General features: G+C 48.7%; 1 protein-coding gene across 8 annotated transcripts in view; it reads left to right on the top strand.

The window, feature by feature from the left end:
• Positions 1-17,716, top strand: part of ZNF385A (zinc finger protein 385A) — a 207,413-nt gene that overhangs the window by 93,204 nt on the left and 96,493 nt on the right. For 2 of the 8 annotated variants that reach the window (XM_079966760.1, XM_079966762.1), the window contains exon 1: positions 6,341-6,488. The exons of 5 other annotated variants lie outside the window; for them this stretch is intronic. In XM_079966760.1, coding sequence (XP_079822886.1) covers positions 6,392-6,488 — 97 coding nt within the window. In that variant the 5' untranslated portion in view covers positions 6,341-6,391. Of the gene's footprint in view, positions 1-6,340; positions 6,489-17,716 lie in introns of those variants that run through there. One more of the 8 variants, XM_079966763.1, reaches the window with a different exon arrangement.

Below are 17,716 nucleotides of genomic sequence, written 5' to 3' on the forward strand. Positions count from 1 at the left end.
GCGCCTGCCAACCTAGCAGTTCGAAAGCAGCCCTGGGTGCAAGTAGATAAATAGGGACCGCTTACTAGCGGGAAGGTAAACGGCGTTTCCGTGTGCGGCTCTGGCTCTGGCTCTGGCCAGAGCAGCGATGTCACGCTGGCCACGTGACCCAGAAGTGTCTCCGGACAGCGCTGGCCCCTGGCCTCTTAAGTGAGATGGGCGCACAACCCCAGAGTCTGTCAAGACTGGCCCGTACGGGCAGGGGTACCTTTACCTTTACCTTTTACCCTGCAGTGTGCCCATTTGAAATTGGATCAAAGCCAATGTAGGCGGTCCTAGCAATGGAGGGTATCCTCCCTTGCCCAATGGTGTTGTGGGTGGGCGTGTGCTAAGGTTGCAATTGCCACCTCCCCCTTTATAGGCATGAGCAGGCAGGAAAATACTGGGTAACCTATGAAGAGGAGAATATTCAAATGTGAATCAAGTAGTCATATCCTTGTGGACAGCAGGATCTATGTATCTATATGTAAAATCTAGACTGAAAGAAGCATGTTGGGGGATAAGCATAAATCTGGATTAAGAAAAAAACGACATTCTTGTGCTGCAAAAAGGCTAGTGTGTTCACTGCTTCGGTGATCAGGAAGACTTGGGTGGAGCAAGACACAGTGTGAATTGAAAGCTGAATTAAAATTGGCCCATGAGACATTGGGGACACAGATCAGGGTGGGATCTGCCCCTGAGTCTTTGTGATGCAAGCCCTTTGTTCTTGGGACTCGCCATTTCAAGTGCGTAGTTCTTCATCTAATTAATATTGAAAGTGCCAATCAGGGTCATGTTGAGACTGGAGCCTCTTTATTGATGGTTACCTTTCCTGCAAAGAAATCAAAGTGGTGCGCAGGGTGTCTTGCTTTCAATTTTGTCTTTGCAAGAACCCTTTGAGGCAGCTTAGGTTGAGAGGGAGAGAGTTAATGGCCCAAGGTAACCCAGTGAGGATTTGAATCCTTGTCTCCTGGGTCCTAGCCTGATGCTTTAAACTACCATACCATGGTGACTCAGCTGGGAATAATTCATTTCCCACCTTTTCAATGTGATAGAACAGAATTCTAACTAAACTTGCGTAGGATTCTGTTGCTCGTGAAACCTTTTTTTACTGGCTGCAAAGCAACAACTTTTTCCTCAGAGCAGAATTTTGGGTTGTTTCTAGAGCCTGTGTAGCTTGAACTCGCATTCCATCAGAAATTCAACTTGTGGTGTCTTTGCCACTCCGCCTTCCTCAACAAGATCGCATGAATCGGTGATTCTGTAGTGTAGGGACGTGGGTGGTGCTGTGGGTTAAACCACAGAGCCTAGGACTTGCTGATCAGAAGGTCGACAGTTCGAATCCCAGCGACAGGGTTGCTCCCATTGCTCGGTCCCTGCTCCTGCCAACCTAGCAGTTCGAAAGCACATCAAAGTGCAAGTAGATAAATAGGTACCGCTCTGGCAGGAAGGTAAACGGTGTTTCCATGCACTGTTCTGGTTCACCAGAAGCGGCTCAGTCATGCTGGCCACATGACCCGGAAGCTGTACGCCGGCTCCCTCAGCCAATAAAGCGAGATGAGCACTGCAACCCCAGAGTCGGTCACGACTGGACCTAATGGTCAGGGGTCCCTTTACCTTTACCTAGTGTAGGGAAGGACTTAATTCCCCACCCCGGTCTTTGAATGTTGCAGCAGAAGATGTTTCACAGCCAGATCAGGGTTTCTCTCTACCTCCTCCATGTTTCCTTCGATTGCTCCCCCCCCCCCAACATAACCCATCAGATATGGCTTGACTTGCTTTTGTGAGCCATCTGGAGGGGTTGCTCTGTAAGCAGCTCTTGCCGTGCACCTGTTCTTTGTTGGTGGCACATAGGGACAAGGGGGTGAAGAAAATGGCTTTCCCTCTTCCACCCCTTCTAGGACATATAAAGTGCTCCTATTCCACTTTCCTACCTCCCCCCCCCCCAAGAATATTGGGAGCTGTAGTTTGTTAAGGATGCTGAGAGTTGATAGGAGACACTTAACAAACTACAGCTCCCAGAATTCTTTGAGGAAGGCAAAATTGTCAGAGTGGTGTAAGAGTGCTTTAAATACACGGTGTGCATGTGACCTCAGCCTCCAGCTTAAAGGTAAAGGTAAAGGGACCCCTCACCCTTAGGTCCAGTCATGACCAACTCTGGGGTTGCAGCGCTCATCTCGCTTTACTGGCCGAGGGAGCCGACATACAGCTTCCGGGTCATGTGGTCAGCATGACTGAGCCGCTTTTGGTGAACCAGAGCAGCGCACGGAAAGGCCGAAGCGGTACCTATTTATCTACTTGCACTTGACGTGCTTTCAAACTGCTAGGTTGTCAGGAGCAGGGACCGAGCAACGGGAGCTCACCCCGTCGTGGGGATTCGAACCACCAACCTTCTGATCGGCAAGTCCTAGGCTCTGTGGTTTAACCCACAGCGCCACCCGCGTCCCCTCCAGCTTAGCCAGGAGTATTTTCCTCCAACTTGTCACTAGCGTCCATGCCAGATTTGCTGGGAGTGGGTGGGTCTCTGCCACAGCTTTTGCCACCCTTGTGGTTACAGCCAGGACTCTGTAGAAGCCTGGCTTGGTGCCTCATTCGCTGTGACCTTCACATCTTTGTTTTAGTTGCAGTTTAGTAATTTGAGCATCTCTTTGGTCCTAGCTGTTTCCCTTGCTGGCTAGAGAGAGCAAGTAGGCAATGGGCAGCCTTTGCTACTTGCTCTGTCTGCTGTCTCCTGCTACCTCCTCTACATAAAACTTCAGATCGTCACCTCTGGGATTGTGGCACCGAAGCTCAAACCCCTTCATTTCTGGAGAGAGTGCATTGCAAGGCAGAGGGCTGCTTTGGGACTCCTGGGTCCTAATTGGTTAGTTGGCTTATCTCACATTTTGCTCTCCAGCCCCCTCCACACACCCCATCATACACACAGTTTGGCGCTGAATTCCCCCATGCTTCAAGGCTTCTGGTGCCTAAGTCTCTGTGTGCACCTGCAGCTTCCAGGGAACAAAATCTTCTCCCATTCTGAGTGTCTCTCGGAACCGGTGAGTGTGTGTATGTTGGGGGGGGGTTGCAAAGAAACCTTGTACAGTCGGCTTCCCTGCCGTCCCTCACTCAAAGAGGAGTGGCATGGGCCATACCACTCCCAGCACCTGCCTTCCCCCAAACAAAGGGCTTTTGTCTCACCTGCTTCCCTCCTCCCTCTTGACCGTACTATGACCTGGCCAATGGCGGCAAGGAACAGAGCTCCTTTGAGGTTTGCATGTGGTCCTGATCCTGGGCAGCAGAGTTGGGCTGAAGCGGGGTGGGTGGATGAAGGAAAGAGATGGGATCTGTGGCTGTTGGTGGTTCTGTTTTGCAGAGTGGACAGGAGTTAGAGAGCCAGGCCTGGGACACCACCACTGATGATTCAATGCTGGCACTTCTGTCTCCAGTGTGGCAGGAGGGGTTTAGGTGCAAAGATGATGTGCTTCTTGTGAGTGTGCGTATAGAAAGACACGCAGTTCTGCCTGCATGTGCGTACAGGGGAGCGATGCCTGTAAGTCTGTGAATTGTGGATTTTCGTCGGAGAAACAGGGTGAACTGGGTGGGGGAAAAAGAGCGGACTGCTGAGGTTTTGTGGCAAAGGCATATTTGTGATGCGTTTGCCTGTGATACATGTAAGTGCACGTGTGTGTCAGGCATGTGAGTGTGTGAGAGAACGCAATGGTTAACGCTGCTGTATGGCAATCATGTACCATGTGGCCTGAGAAGTGCATGCACTCACTGGTTAAGAATGTTTGGGTGCTTCAGTATTCCCTGTTCAGGAACACACACATAGGTGTGGGAACATGTGTGTGTTTCTGCATCAATGTGGGGTATGTGGACTTCAGGCCTCACCCCTGCCCCTGGTTGCTGTTTTTTGCCAAGCCTCACAAAACCGGGACTAGCTGAGCACTCCCTGCTGCTTCCCCCACCCACAAGCCCAGGGACAAACTCAATTACACTTGGATTTCGTTTCAGCTGTATCTTTTTCATGCTGAGACCTGCCTAGGGAGGAAAACAGTTCTCAGAGGTGGCAGAATGAGGGGAGCCAACTCCCGGTAACAGAAGGGGATGGGAGAAGCCCCACAGGCATGCTGGGAGACCGATGGGCAGGGAACTGGGAAGCTTCTCTCCAGGAGAGGCCCTGGCCTACACGGGAGTCAGCAGAATGCAGTGTAAATGAGCCAGTGGAGCCCCAAGGGGGGGTTGAACAGACTGAACTACTTCAGACTGAAGGGCTGTGTGGGTGTGATGTCATTGTTTTCGTTTTTATTAAAAAAATGCTCCCTTCCATAGACCGCATGCATGCACACATGCACAAATCGGATAGGACTGTGCTAGGCTTTTTCTCCCAGGCGCAATACCTTTCCAGGTTTTGTTTTTACTTGTAGGGATGTCTTTAGATGAGTAATTACAAGAGCAAACATTTGCTTGCAGTTTGAAGTGCCCCAATCCGTCCTGCTCCGAATGGGCAGACCAGGCCTGCTTGGGTGGTGTTGGGGTGCTCAGCACCAGATGGTCTGAAACAAGGATGGAGGGGGAAGACTGTGGCCCCCCCAGATGTTGTGGGACTCTCACTCCCATCAGCCTCACTCAGCATGGCCAAGAGTCAGGGGTGATGGGTCAGGGCTAAGCATTCCACTTCCTTGTCCTGGGTGGGCAGTGGTGTTGTTGTTTAGTTGTTTAGTCATGTCCGACGCTTCGTGACCCCATGGACCAGAGCACGCCAGGCACTCCTGTCTTCCACTGCCTCCCGCAGTTTGATCAAACTCATGCTGGTAGCTTCAAGAACACAGTCCAACCATCTCGTCCTCTGTTGTCCCCTTCTCCTTGTGCCCTCCATCTTTCCCAACATCTGGGTCTTTTCCAGGGAGTCTTCTCTTCTCGTGAGGTGGCCAAAGTATTGGAGCCTCAGCTTCAGGATCTGTCCTTCCAGTGATCACTCAGGGCTGATTTCCTTCAGAATGGATAGGTTTGATCTTCTTGCCGTCCATGGGACTCTCAAGAGTCTCCTCCAGCACCATAATTCAAAAGCATCAATTCTTCGGCGATCAGCCTTCTTTATGGTCCATCTCTCACTCCCATACATAACTACTGGGAAAACCATAGCTTTAACAATACGGACCTTTGTTGGCAAGGTTTGTTGGCAAAACTCCATGGACAAAGATGGGCAGTGGTACTATGGGAACTATCCCATTACTAAATGAGTACTACTACTAACATAGACATCTGGTCTGGTTCCCATGTGGCCACATAAAAGGTAAAGGTAAAGGTACCCCTGCCCGTACGGGCCAGTCGTGTCCGACTCTAGGGTTGTGCGCCCATCTCACTTAAGAGGCCGGGGGCCAGCGCTGTCCGGAGACACTTCCGGGTCATGTGGCCAGCATGACGAAGCTGCATCTGGCGAGCCAGCACCAGCGCAGCACATGGAAATGCCGTTTACCTTCCCGCTATAAAGCGGTACCTATTTATCTACTTGCACTTAGGGGTGCTTTCGAACTGCTAGGTGGGCAGGAGCTGGGACCGAAAGACGGGAGCTCACCCCGCCGCGGGGATTCAAACCGCCGACCATGCGATCGGCAAGCCCCAGGCGCTGAGGTTTTACCCACAGCGCCACCCGCGTCCCTATGTGGCCACATACACATCACCAAAAAAGAGGACATACATCTGTCTCTCTCATGCACACGCAAAGAACCCAGATTTGCACAGAAATTGCATGTGCTAATTGATGTGTACAGAAGGACAACACAACTCATCATGGTGGAGGGCAGGGCAGAAGACAGGGATTTGGTGACCTGTGTCCTTCCACAGCCCAGGTACTGCTAACTCCTGGATAGGCAACTTCAAGACCCTCTCCTCCTCCTCTTCTTATGGTTCCTGCTCTTTAAACTAGGCTAGGACCGACAGCACTTCAAACAGAGGACTGCTCTCTGTAAAGTGAAACACATGGGTTATGCCATCAGCAGCCCTAAATCTTCTGCCAAGACAGTAGTTTGCTAAACAACGGTTGGGAGGACTCTCTATCTGACTTTGACAGAGATGTCCTTGTTTATCTTTGTCCCTTCCCCCATTTTGGCGGCGAGGAGACGTAACTCTGCCAGAGAGGTCTGCAGAGATTCTGCGGGAACTGTTCAGAGATGGGCAAGAGAAGGCTGAGATGGACAGCAGAAGGATAGGTCTTAGCCTCTGGGAACACAGTGCTTTGGTCCCCTAGGCTTGCTGCCTCTTTGATCCTGACAAATGACCTAACAGTAGTTGAGGATCATATCCTTAGTTGCCTAGTAACTGTATCACATTCCCTTATGATGCAAAACACCAACTTGGAGGCGATAGTGATTGTCCCTTTTTCAAGCCAATGACACCCAGGGACAAATGTCCAGTGTTTGGACTAGTTGTTAGGAGCTATTTCCTCTTCTCTTGCAAGAAATCTTCCTATGGGGCCACTGTTCAAGGTAAAAGAACCATCCATTACTCTAACTCATCTCAGGTCCATGGCTTGTAGGGGTGTGTTTCTTAGTCCTGGCATTCAAATCCCTAGAATTTTCTTTCTTTTGATCTAAGCACGCTAAGTAGGGTCTGGTCTTCTGCCCCTCAAACATGACCGTCTTGAGGTGTCGAGCTCCCAAAAAGTTGGGACTCTGATATGAGGCCAGACAGCAATGTGCCCCATATACTAAGACCCGCTCAACACAGCCTTGTATTGGTGAAAGAACCCAGGAGTCCTGCCTCCCAGCTGCCACTTGTGCTGTCTGTTTCGCTTCATTGGATAATATTTGGAGAGCCAGCATGGTGTAGTGTTTAAGAGCGGTGGACTCGTAATCTGGTGAACCGGATTCGCTTCCCCGCTCCTCCACATGCAGCTGCTGGGTGACCTTGGGCCAGTCACACTTCTCTGAAGTCTCTCAGCCCCACTCACCTCACAGAGTGTTTGTTGTGGGGAAGGAAAGGAAAGGAGAATGTTAGCCGCTTTGAGACTCCTTAGGGTAGTGATAAAGCAGGATATCAAATCCAATCTGCAGAGAGAATTGTGTATCACACAATTATTATTATGTGGGGTGTATGTCATTCTGCGCCTCCCTCCTTTCCACTGGCTTGTCACCTGCAGTCCCTTTTGGAACCTGGGAGGCGGCAAATTAATTCTAGGGTGGTGGGGATGGTCGTATCGCTATCCCCTCTCCCACAAGACCCCCCCCATCTGCAGTTTTTCCAGCATCCCCCTCCTCCCTCTGCTGCATGCTTGCCCCACTTTTGAGCGTCTTTAATTGGCTGTGCTTTCCAGAGCCCCTTACAAGCGGTTGGGGTGGGGAGGGAGGGCAGCTCCATGGTGGTGGGGGAAGGGTGGCTTGGGTTCTTGATGGGGGGGGGGAAGGAACGGGGAACTGGGAATCACTGCATCTGGGCTATTTCCAGCTTTGTCCTTTTTACGTAATCGCCCTGCGCTTTCCTGCATGTGCGAGTGAGCGAAGCTACTGGGGGATAGGGAGGCCATGGGGTGGGGGTGGGGCCTTTGGTCAGGTAAATGGCATGCTGCACCCCCCCCACCTTCCCCTCTCCAAAAGAAATCCCAAGGGAGACATTAGCTGGGAGAATCGGTGGTGCTGTCGCGCCTGTCTGGTCCACTTAGTTTCATGCCCTTCTGGGATTTGTTGCCGCTGCAGCTCAGCGGCGTCAATGATTTTGCTCTGTTGCATCTCCTCCCGCTGCCCCCGAGCTTGTGAAATGCTTCCACTACCTGCTTATGACCAGAGGGACATGGATCACAAAAGTAGCTTGCAGCCGGTCTTGAGCTGGGGACAGCAGCTCACCTCTGGAACCTCTGCAGTGACTTGTTAGTTCTTTGGTGGCCCTTGACATTGAAACGGCAATGGGGGTGAGGAGCAAGGGCATCATGGCTTCACCTGTGTCCAGCTCCCCTCTGACGGGCCAACAGAACCTTTTGGAAGGGTGTTTTCGATAGGGAAAACGAAGATGGGAGGGGAAGGGTTAAGTGCCTCCCCCACCTCCCCAGTGCTACTGCTCTTGTCCGATTCAGAAGGCCCTCACCTCAGCTTCTTTAAAAACTAGAGATAAAAATGTCCGGCAATCCAGTTGGGGAATCTCCTGCGTGTGCTTGGGGGAAACGAAACAGCATGACTGCCTACTAGGAATTGCTAAGAAGTCTAAGAGTGTCGAAAAGAGGCTTTCCCCTGATGCCTCCTGCTTGTTCTGTGCTCCTTTGGAGAGGCAGGAACAGACCCGGGGGATAGACATGATGATTGGCTAAGCCAGCTCTATCCACTTCGCGCTAAAGCCTGGGCCGGCTGGTTTGTTGGGCAGGTGGGGTATTTGCTCTGCGTGCTGGAACTGCAAAGGCCAGAGTGGTGCGTATACCTCTGGTGACTCTCTTGCTGCTCCTGTTAATGCTGTCGCCTCTTGGTTGGGGAAAAGAGTTTTGCATACGTTTTCCTAAAGAAAAATAGGCCCTGACTGACGGGCGAGTTGTAGGGTCTGTAAGAAAAGATGTGTGCGCTTGCCTTTAATTTTGAGTTGTGTTCCCTAAATTAATTGGGACCTAATTCGGCATGTTTACTGCACTTATCTTTAGTAAACAAAGCTAAGGAGAATAAATTCACCATTTATTGGGAAGGTGGTTGAAAGGGTTTTGGCAGTAGCTGCGGTTGTTCTTGGATTGAACTGATCATCTAGGCCCATTCCATTCTAGGTTCAGACCTAGTTTGGGGGCCAAATTGTCTTGGTTGCCCTAACTAACAGTATTTATTGAGTGAGGGGCAATGGGAGTGATACCTGGCTAGTAGTCTGTCTCTCTGGATTGCCTCCGTGGGAACAGGCTCACTGTTTAAGGTGGTTCTGTTCCACTCTGCAGGGTCGAATACAGAGAGCAGCATTGGGAGAGTAATTCATGCCCCCCTTGTGCTATGGTGCTATGCAGGGCACTATTCTGTGCTCAGTGTTATTTAATACCTACATGAAACCACTGGGGGCAGTCATCTGTATGCTGATGGCACAGAGCTCCAGTTCTCTTTAACATCTGAATCAGGAGTGACCATGCAGGTGTCTGCAAGTAGTGATGGGCTGGACGAGGGCCAGTGAACCGAATTTGAATCCTTGCAAGATAGAGGATCTGAGAGTGAGTGGTCCCTGTGTCCATTAAATAGGCCAAGTTCCTGCTCTGAATGGGCTTGCAAGTGCACAGTCCGGGAGTGCTCTTCAATGCATCTATGCCACTGGAATATCAGTAGCTAGAAGAGCCTCTTATCAGCTTTTGCTGGGAAGGCAGCTATGACCACTCTTGAAGCATGTGAGCTAGACCACTGTGGTCTTTGTGTTTGGTTGTTTAGTCGTGTCCGACTCTTTGTGACCCCATGGACCAGAGCACGCCAGGCACTCCTGTCTTCCACTGCCTCCTGCAGTTTGGTCAAACTCATGCTGGTAGCTTCAAGAACACTGTCCAACCATCTCGTCCTCTGTCGTCCCCTTCTCCTTGTGCCCTCAATCTTTCCCAACATCAGGGTCTTTTCCAGGGAGTCTTCTCTTCTCACGAGGCGGCCAAAGTATTGGAGCTGTGATCTAGGCACTGATAACTGCAAGACTGGATTACTGTGACACACCCTGTGTGGGGCTTCCCTTGGCCATGGTCTGTAAGCTGCAGCTAGTGCAAAACATGGTATCTAGGCTGTTGCCTGGGGCATCCTCTCAACACCACCGCCAAGGGAACTGCACTGGCGGCCAATAGGGTACCAGTCTCGGTTGCTTCTAACACTGAAGCCGTATGCAACTAGTGCCCATGTTACCTGAGGGGTCACCTTGTCCCATACACACCTGGCTGGAACTGTGTTACTCTGGTGGAGCATTGTTAAGAGGACAGCACACATGACATCAGCTAAAAACCATGCATTGAGAATTGCAGTTCCAAGCCTCTGGAATCTGGTTCCGATTGAAATTAGATAAATGCATAGCAGAGACTACTGATAACTTACCTTTTAAAGAGGGCCTTCCCTAAAGCTTGTTGAAGCCATTTTATAATGCATACTGAATCTGGTGATTCTGAGATTTGCTTTTAAATTGCTGTGCATGCATTTCTAGTATACATTAGGTTTTCTGATACCTTTACTGAACTTCTTTGGAAAACTTGGTTGCGAAGCAGCTTATAAATTCTTAATCTAATAAAAAGTACCCCCTGTTAATATTACCTGCTGCATAAATGTCTCAAAATATTCCCCCTCCCTTCTCTCATAATCTAAAGTATTTGAACTGGAAATATTTGATTCGGGAAGGAATTCAATAAAGCACAGCTATTGTGGTTTTAAAAGTTCTACTCATAGTATTACATGAAAATCATTTTTAATGAAATACTTGTAAATATTTTAAGATATGACAGCTCAGCAGCATGCAGTATCTTGGGAATGCTGGAGAGAAATAGACTGGGGAAGGGAGAGTGAGTGTGTATTGCTCTCTCCCCCACCCTTCCCGTTCTGTGGGCTTGTAAGGGAATGTGAGGGCTTTGGATCTAGCAGATCCAGTTTTCCCTTTTTGCCCTCTCTGTCATGAGAGGGGCAACAGCAGGGGTCTTTTCATGCTGCTTGGAAGGGAGGATCTGAGGACAGCCTCCCTTTCAGACCTGCAAAATTCAAGGGCCTCATGGACATTCTTCCAATGACTAGAGCAGGGGTAAAGGTAAAGGGACCCCTGACCATTAGGTCCAGTTGTGACCAACTCTGGGGTTGCGGCGCTCATCTCGCTTTATTGGCCGAGGGAGCCGGAGTACAGCTTCCGGGTCATGTGGCCAGCATGACTAAGCCACTTCTGGCAAACCAGAGCAGCACACGGAAACACCGTTTACCTTCCCGCCGGAGCGGTACCTATTTATCTACTTGCACTTTGAGGTGCTTTTGAACTGCTAGGTTGGCAGGAGCAGGGACCGAGCAACGGGGGCTCACCCTGTCGCAGGGATTCGAACCGCCGACCTTCTGATCACAAGTCCTAGGCTCTGTGGTTTAACCCACAGCGCCACCTGCGTCCCTTAGACCAGTGGGAAGTTCAGCCCTGCTTTCTGCAGGGATCAGCAAATAAGCCAATCCTGCAAGGTCTCTACCTTCCCTACATCTGACGTCACATATTACATCAGGTGTGGAGCTGGTAGGCGTGGTTTAGGGCAAATGAACTGTTGGACTAAACTTGGTCTGTTGGGTTGAAATAAACGACAGACGAATGACAAGTGTCATATGGGAGGCATCTCTCGAGCATGTCTCGGGGAGTCCCTTTTATTGAATATTACAGCATTGCCACATATGTGCTTGTTGCTGATTGGTTAACACAAATACAATGCAAACAATGCAAAGGTTGCATATAGGCATTAATCATCAATAGATTAAAGGTTGGGAAAGGGAACACAGAATTGGACAGGTATGAAAACCTCCTTATTAAACTATTACTAATGATTGATATAACATGACTTAAAAGAACATAACTATCGCATTCCGTAGATGTGGTTGACCATGCATTGAGAACAGGTCAGGGTACGATGTTCCATGAACTCAATGTGAACTAAACATTCTAGGGTGGGTGAGGAAGGAACGCTTCAGCTTAGAGCGGTTTGCCAGAGTCATGTGCAGAAGCAAAACTTCCCATCATTGGTCCATGTGCTAAAGGCTCCGCACTTCTGGACAGAGGGTGGGGGGGGGGTGAAGGAAACTGGTAACATACCAATTTCGGCACGTAACGTTTGTTATGTTGCTAATTAATTTTACAAAACAATGGCATTTTAAGACATCAATTCCCCTCCCGCAATGGAAAAATGTAGCAGATTTCTGTGGCTAGTTTTGCACCTTACATCACAGCACAATGGTTGGGAGGGAGAGAAGGGAAAGAGGGTATAAATTTTGTAACTTAATTGCTAAAAATAGAGGAGCTGAATGTCAAACTTAATTAAAAAACTACACCCTTTGATCTTGCCCCTAATCCCAGATGTGACAGATGCTGTTGTTCGATGGTGAACAAAAGCTACTCTTCACAAGCTAAGATGCAGTTTCTGGTTTATCACATTATGTGGTCCGGAGCTCAGGACTCGCACGTTTCACTTGATGTGTATGTTACTTTTTAAGCTTCTAAGGCCATGCAGCAGAGCAGTTCAGGCTGCATCAGGGGAAAGGTTAGATGAAGACCAGAATGCGCTGTCTTAATACTGCAGCAAGAATCCCTATAAGTGCTGGTCCTAGCCTAAGGGTGGGGAAGATGCTTCTTTTTGACTCCACTTTAGAGAGCGAAATGTCTTGGGCACGCACTTTAAATATTCAGGCCTCAACTGCATGCTGGCACATGTTCTGCTTTGTGTGGGTTTCAGAGAAGAAGGCGAGAAGACGAGGACTTGTATGGGGGCATTAAGGCATAGAACTGGCTCAGTCTAGAACATGTAACATTTCTGCTGTCTTAAAAGCTGTTCTGTACCTATATTGTACCGGTTTCGCTGTGTGTCCAGGCCCGATTCACGGTGCTGATATTGACCTTTAAAGCCCTAAATAGTCTGAGTTTACCTAAAATATCAAGTTGCCCATGCATTAAGGTGTACTTCAGAGGCCCTGCTTAGGTGCCAACCTACAAAGACAATCCCTGTGGTGGGCATACAGAACAGGGCCCTCTCAATGGTGGCCCCACAGTTGTGAAATGAAGCTCCATCATAGTGTGATCAAGTCCCATCCCTCACTGTGTTTATCCATAGGCCTTGGAGGACCTTTTTGTGATGACCTTCAGTGGCTAATTGCAAACAGCTAGAGAAATAGTGTGGGTGTTATATGTTTAAATAATGCTGGACTATTTGTTGCGCTGGCTTTTAGTAGTATTGCGAAAAAGAAGTTTCAAATAATATTTTATTGTTTATGTGCTGATGGTGTGTTTTGTAAACTGCTTTATGAATGATGTTTCTTAAAAGGTGGGTTAGCATTTGCCTGTACATAGTTCCATCCTTATTTCAGACATCGTGATATATCGGTATATCACAATGTTTAGCTGGTGATTTACCTTGATGTTGAAAACCAGATATTGCCCAGCCCTAGTTATGCATCTGTTAAATAAGCTTAATTATAAAGTAGGTGAATATTCCTGTGGGTTATCTTGAATGAGCTTTCTAAATCCAGAAATAGGTTCCTGGAATGTTGAGGAATATCTGTTACTCATTCTGGGCGCTTTGTCACTTCCTGCTCTGTCACTGTGCAAGGAACCATGGCAGTCCAAATAACAAGGCCAAACATCACATCAAGTAAAACATGGCACTGCAATTTGTATGGGTGGCAACTGTTGTGGGTGTTAACAGGTGGCAGTGGCGGCTAGGGAATGCCCTCAGCCAAACTAGCCTTCCTACGAGTTTGGAAGAGTGGTAGATGGGGGGATTCTGTGCAAACCCCACTGATGACTAACATTGCTTTTAGTGAAGCTTAGGCTCAAACCAAATGTTAAAAGTAATTGTATGGCTAGTAACCACATCTTGGTAGTTGTTTTTCTAAACCCTCCAAATTAGACACAGCCAGCACCTCTCAAGTTTTAATGGTAGCGCAGCAAGAAGGAAGCACAATCTTGGTGCAAATCTCTTCCTCACTGCCCCCTCCCTTCATTCCTTGGTGCTGAAAACAGCCTGGGTAGGTGGGATGGGGGGAGCTCCCATTGACGCCAATGGGAGCTTCCCATCGCATGGCTAATTCTAGCATCCTTTGCTTCCTCCTCTTTGCAGTATCATGAGTGCAAGGTGGGAAAGTATGTTTGGTGGTGGGGAGGAGGTCTAAGGGGAGAGGTTTGTATTTTGGTGAGATGCAAGGGGAGGGAGTTGGTAAGGTCTAAGGGGCTTGGTGGCTTGGTGAGTGGAGCAAGCAGGGGCACAATTGTGTGTGTGTGTGTGTGTGTGTGTGTGAGAGAGAGAGAGAGAGAGAGAGAGAGAGAGAGAGAGAGTGAGCGTGCGAGAGCGAGCGCCACATGGCTTTTTCACATCCCAGGTACCAAAATGTTCTGGCTCAGCTCTGGTCCCCTCAAATAGCCAGCAGTACAATGGTACCTTGGGTTAAGTACTTAATTCATTCCGGAGGTCCGTACTTAACCTGAAACTGTTCTTAACCTGAAGCACCACTTTAGCTAATGGGGCCTCCTGCTGCTGCCGAGCCGCCGGAGCACAATTTCTGTTCTCATCCTGAAACAAAGTTCTTAACCTGAAGCACTATTTCTGGGTTAGCGGAGTCTGTAACCTGAAGTGTATGTAACCTGAGGTACCACTGTATCAGTTTCTTAGGTGGCAGCCTTGTTCAGGCTTGTGGGGAGAGAGGGTGTGTGTGTGTGTGTGTGTGTGTGTGTGTGTGTGTGTGTGTGTGTCCCCATGACCACTTCTAGTATCATATTTCTTTTTCACAAAAACAACAGCAGCAGCACCAGGTGCATGACATTTTCCCAGCCACAGATCATTATTGCAAAGCGTCAGGCCTTCTCTTCCTTACTATACACAAGCCCAAACACACACACACACACACACACACACACACCCTTCTGTCACCACCCACACAAATTGCAGTGCCATCTTTTATTGATGTTCTGTGTGGCCTCGTTAGGGAGGAAAACATGCTTGCATTAACACAGGCAGATGGTTTCGGATGGTTTTCCTCCCTCAAAATAAATTTTGCTGCTGCTGGTGGGCATGATGGGTAGAAACTCAAATTGCTCAACTGCTGAATTCGGGGAAATCCCCCTTCTCTGTATTTAGATCTTTGAAAAGCTGTCAGTCAAGCGACTTGTGGTGCTCGTGATGGGCAAGTCATCCCGTCTCGTCCCCCGTCCCCCCCCCCCCCACCTCCAGACTTCATTTTCATAGCTGTTCCTTTCTGGCATTGCTGCAGAGGCTTGCAGACATCTAATTCCTGAGCACCAAAGTTGGTCTCCTGACATTTAGGACTTGCTCAGAGGGTCAGAGGGTTTTGCTCTGTGTTGTTAGCCATTGAAGAACCAAAAGCACCAATGCAAAACACAACATTGCAACATTGCACTTAATGGGTAAGAAAGGAGCTGTTTTACCGTGAGGAAAGAGGGGGAAGATATCTATAGAGAGCAGATGGGTTTTCTTCAGCCCCAAAGTGCTCCCTTCAAAGCAAGCTTCGGATGCAGTTCCTAACTTGTTAGGGCAAGAGTGGGGGACTGTTTTTGACTTGGCCAGATCCTCATTCTCCCCATCCCTGCAGCCCAATTTTGACAGGTGAGCGGGACAACCTGCCAAAGTTCTTTGTGCAGTTCTCCAGGGATGCCTACAACCAGGAAATAGGGTGTAAGCCCGAGGGAACAAAGTGGGACTTACTCCCGAGTAAACATGCAGAAGATAAGGGCATTAATTTCTAACTCTGAGATGTGCTAGAGTTCAAGTCTACCTGGAAATCATATCCCTTAGTTTGGATTGTCAAACTGCCCTGAGATCTTTTGACGAAGGGCGGTATGTAAAACAAACAAACATAAAAACAAATAACACTAAAGAGTGGGTTTTTGCGGGGAAAGCTCCTGAGCATAAAAAGAAAATGTGCAGATATGGAGCTTTTAAGGACAGACCAGTGTCTGGAAAGATCAAGGCAAAAGGTAAATGTGGATTAGCCCTTAGTTTATAGGTAATAACTGTGGATGTATTAGGTAAGTGCATTTGGCTTCATTCTCTCTCTGTGTGTGTATGATTTGAAACCCAGAAGGCCCTTATTATCTCCCTGGTCTTGTGGAGGGATCCTCTAGCTCCTGTTCTGGAACCTTGCCACTGTGCCTGCCGGGTAAAAGTGGACGCTAATCTCCTTTAAGCCCTCGCGCCATCCCAAGCAACTGTGACAGGGACAGGCCGGGCACAGCAAGGACACAGGCAGCCTTTAAAGCAGCAGGTTGATGTTGACTCTGCACTTCTGTGTGTGCCTGGGCTGGAGGAACAAAGGGATATTAGGGCGGGATTCAGCAGGGCAAGTTTCCCTTCTGGAAGGCTAAGGCTGTGTTTTAGCCTCCTGGGAACCCCATCAGCTTAGGAGGGCTTCTGCCATGGGGCAGGGCTGGTGGCGATGGGCTTCTCCCTCGTGCCTGTAACAGGAACCGAGAAGGCAGTCGCTGCAAGGACAGCTGACCCTCTATCTCTGTGGCTGGTTCCTCACTTCCTCTTGCACCGTTGCTCTCCTCTGCCGGGGCGAAGACCACAGAGGTAGGTGAGGGAGGCTAGAATCAAAGTTACTCTGCACCTTGGGGTATGATGTTGAAAACTGCCTATGATTCCTTGTGAATGCAGAGAGCGGTGTTGTTCTATCCTTGCATCTCTGGGGTGAAAGCTGGGGCTGAGCTGAAATGCTTCCTCCAACTTCACCATCCACGTTGGGAAGTTGGTGTGGCATTTTTGGTCGCTTTTGGGGGTGCAAAAGCTAGCATATGGAAGCAAGGGGACCTCGCATGAATCCTGGCAGCTGGTTTCTCCACCCAGCAAGCCCTTAGAAGGTGGACAGGAAGCTTTGACCTCTAACTGGTAGGCTTTATGATGACATAAAGCGGTGACACCGTCTCGCCATGTAGCCCAAGGGTAGCCAATGTCGTGCTCTCTGAATGTCACCTGACTCCAGCTCCTATCAGCCTCAGCCAGGATAGCCAACTGTCAGAGATGATGGGAATTGGATTCCAGTAACGTAGAATCACCTAACCAGAATTAAGATTGCGGAAAAAATAACAACCTCAGATATGCAGATGACACAACCTTGATGGCAGAAAGTGAGGAGGAATTAAAGAACCTTTTAATGAGGGTGAAAGAGGAGAGCGCAAAATATGGTTTGAAGCTCAACATCAAAAGAACGAAGATCATGGCCACTGGTCCCATCACCTCCTGGCAAACAGAAGGGGAAGAAATGGAGGCAGTGAGAGATTTTACTTTCTTGGGCTCCATGATCACTGCAGATGGTGACAGCAGCCACGAAATTAAAAGACACCTGCTTCTTGGGAGAAAGGCAATGACAAAGCTAGACAGCATCTTAAAAAGCAGAGACATCACCTTACCGACAAAGGTCCGTATAGTTAAAGCTATTGTTTTCCCAGTAGTGATGTATGGAAGTGAGAGCTGGACAATAAAGAAGGCTGATCGCTTTAATAGCTTGATAGCCTTATCATCCATTCCCCCCCCCATCCTCTTTCAAAGCCGTCCAGGTTGGTGGCTGTTGCCACATCTTGTGGCAGTGAGTTCCACGGTTAAACTATGGGCTGCGTGAAAAAGTGATTCCTTTTGCCTGTCCCAAATCTTTCAACATTCAGCTTCCTTGGATGAGCCCTGTTCTTTAGATTTGTGAGAAAGGGAAAAAACTGCTCTCTATCCACTTTCTCTCTACCATCCACAAATGTATATACCTCCAACAAGCCTTCTTCCCCACCCCCACCTTTACTTGCCTTAAAAAAAATTAAAAAGACAAGAAAATCATAAATAGCAGGCAGGATGATACGACGTACCTTCAAGAGGGTGACCTAAAACAGTAGCTGTAACGTATTCTTACAATACATCTAATAATACCCAGGGCATCCACTGAGCTAACAGAGGAAAGGATCAAAAGGACAATGAACAAAAGTTTAAAAATTCTGTCCAATAAACTCAGATGGAATGAAAGGCTGAAATGGTTGTTCATGCTCGTGTATGAGATAAAACTCCCACCAAATTGCGGCAAAA

Source organism: Podarcis cretensis, assembly GCF_951804945.1.
Source record: "Podarcis cretensis genome assembly, chromosome: 2".
NCBI lineage: Eukaryota > Metazoa > Chordata > Lepidosauria > Squamata > Lacertidae > Podarcis > Podarcis cretensis.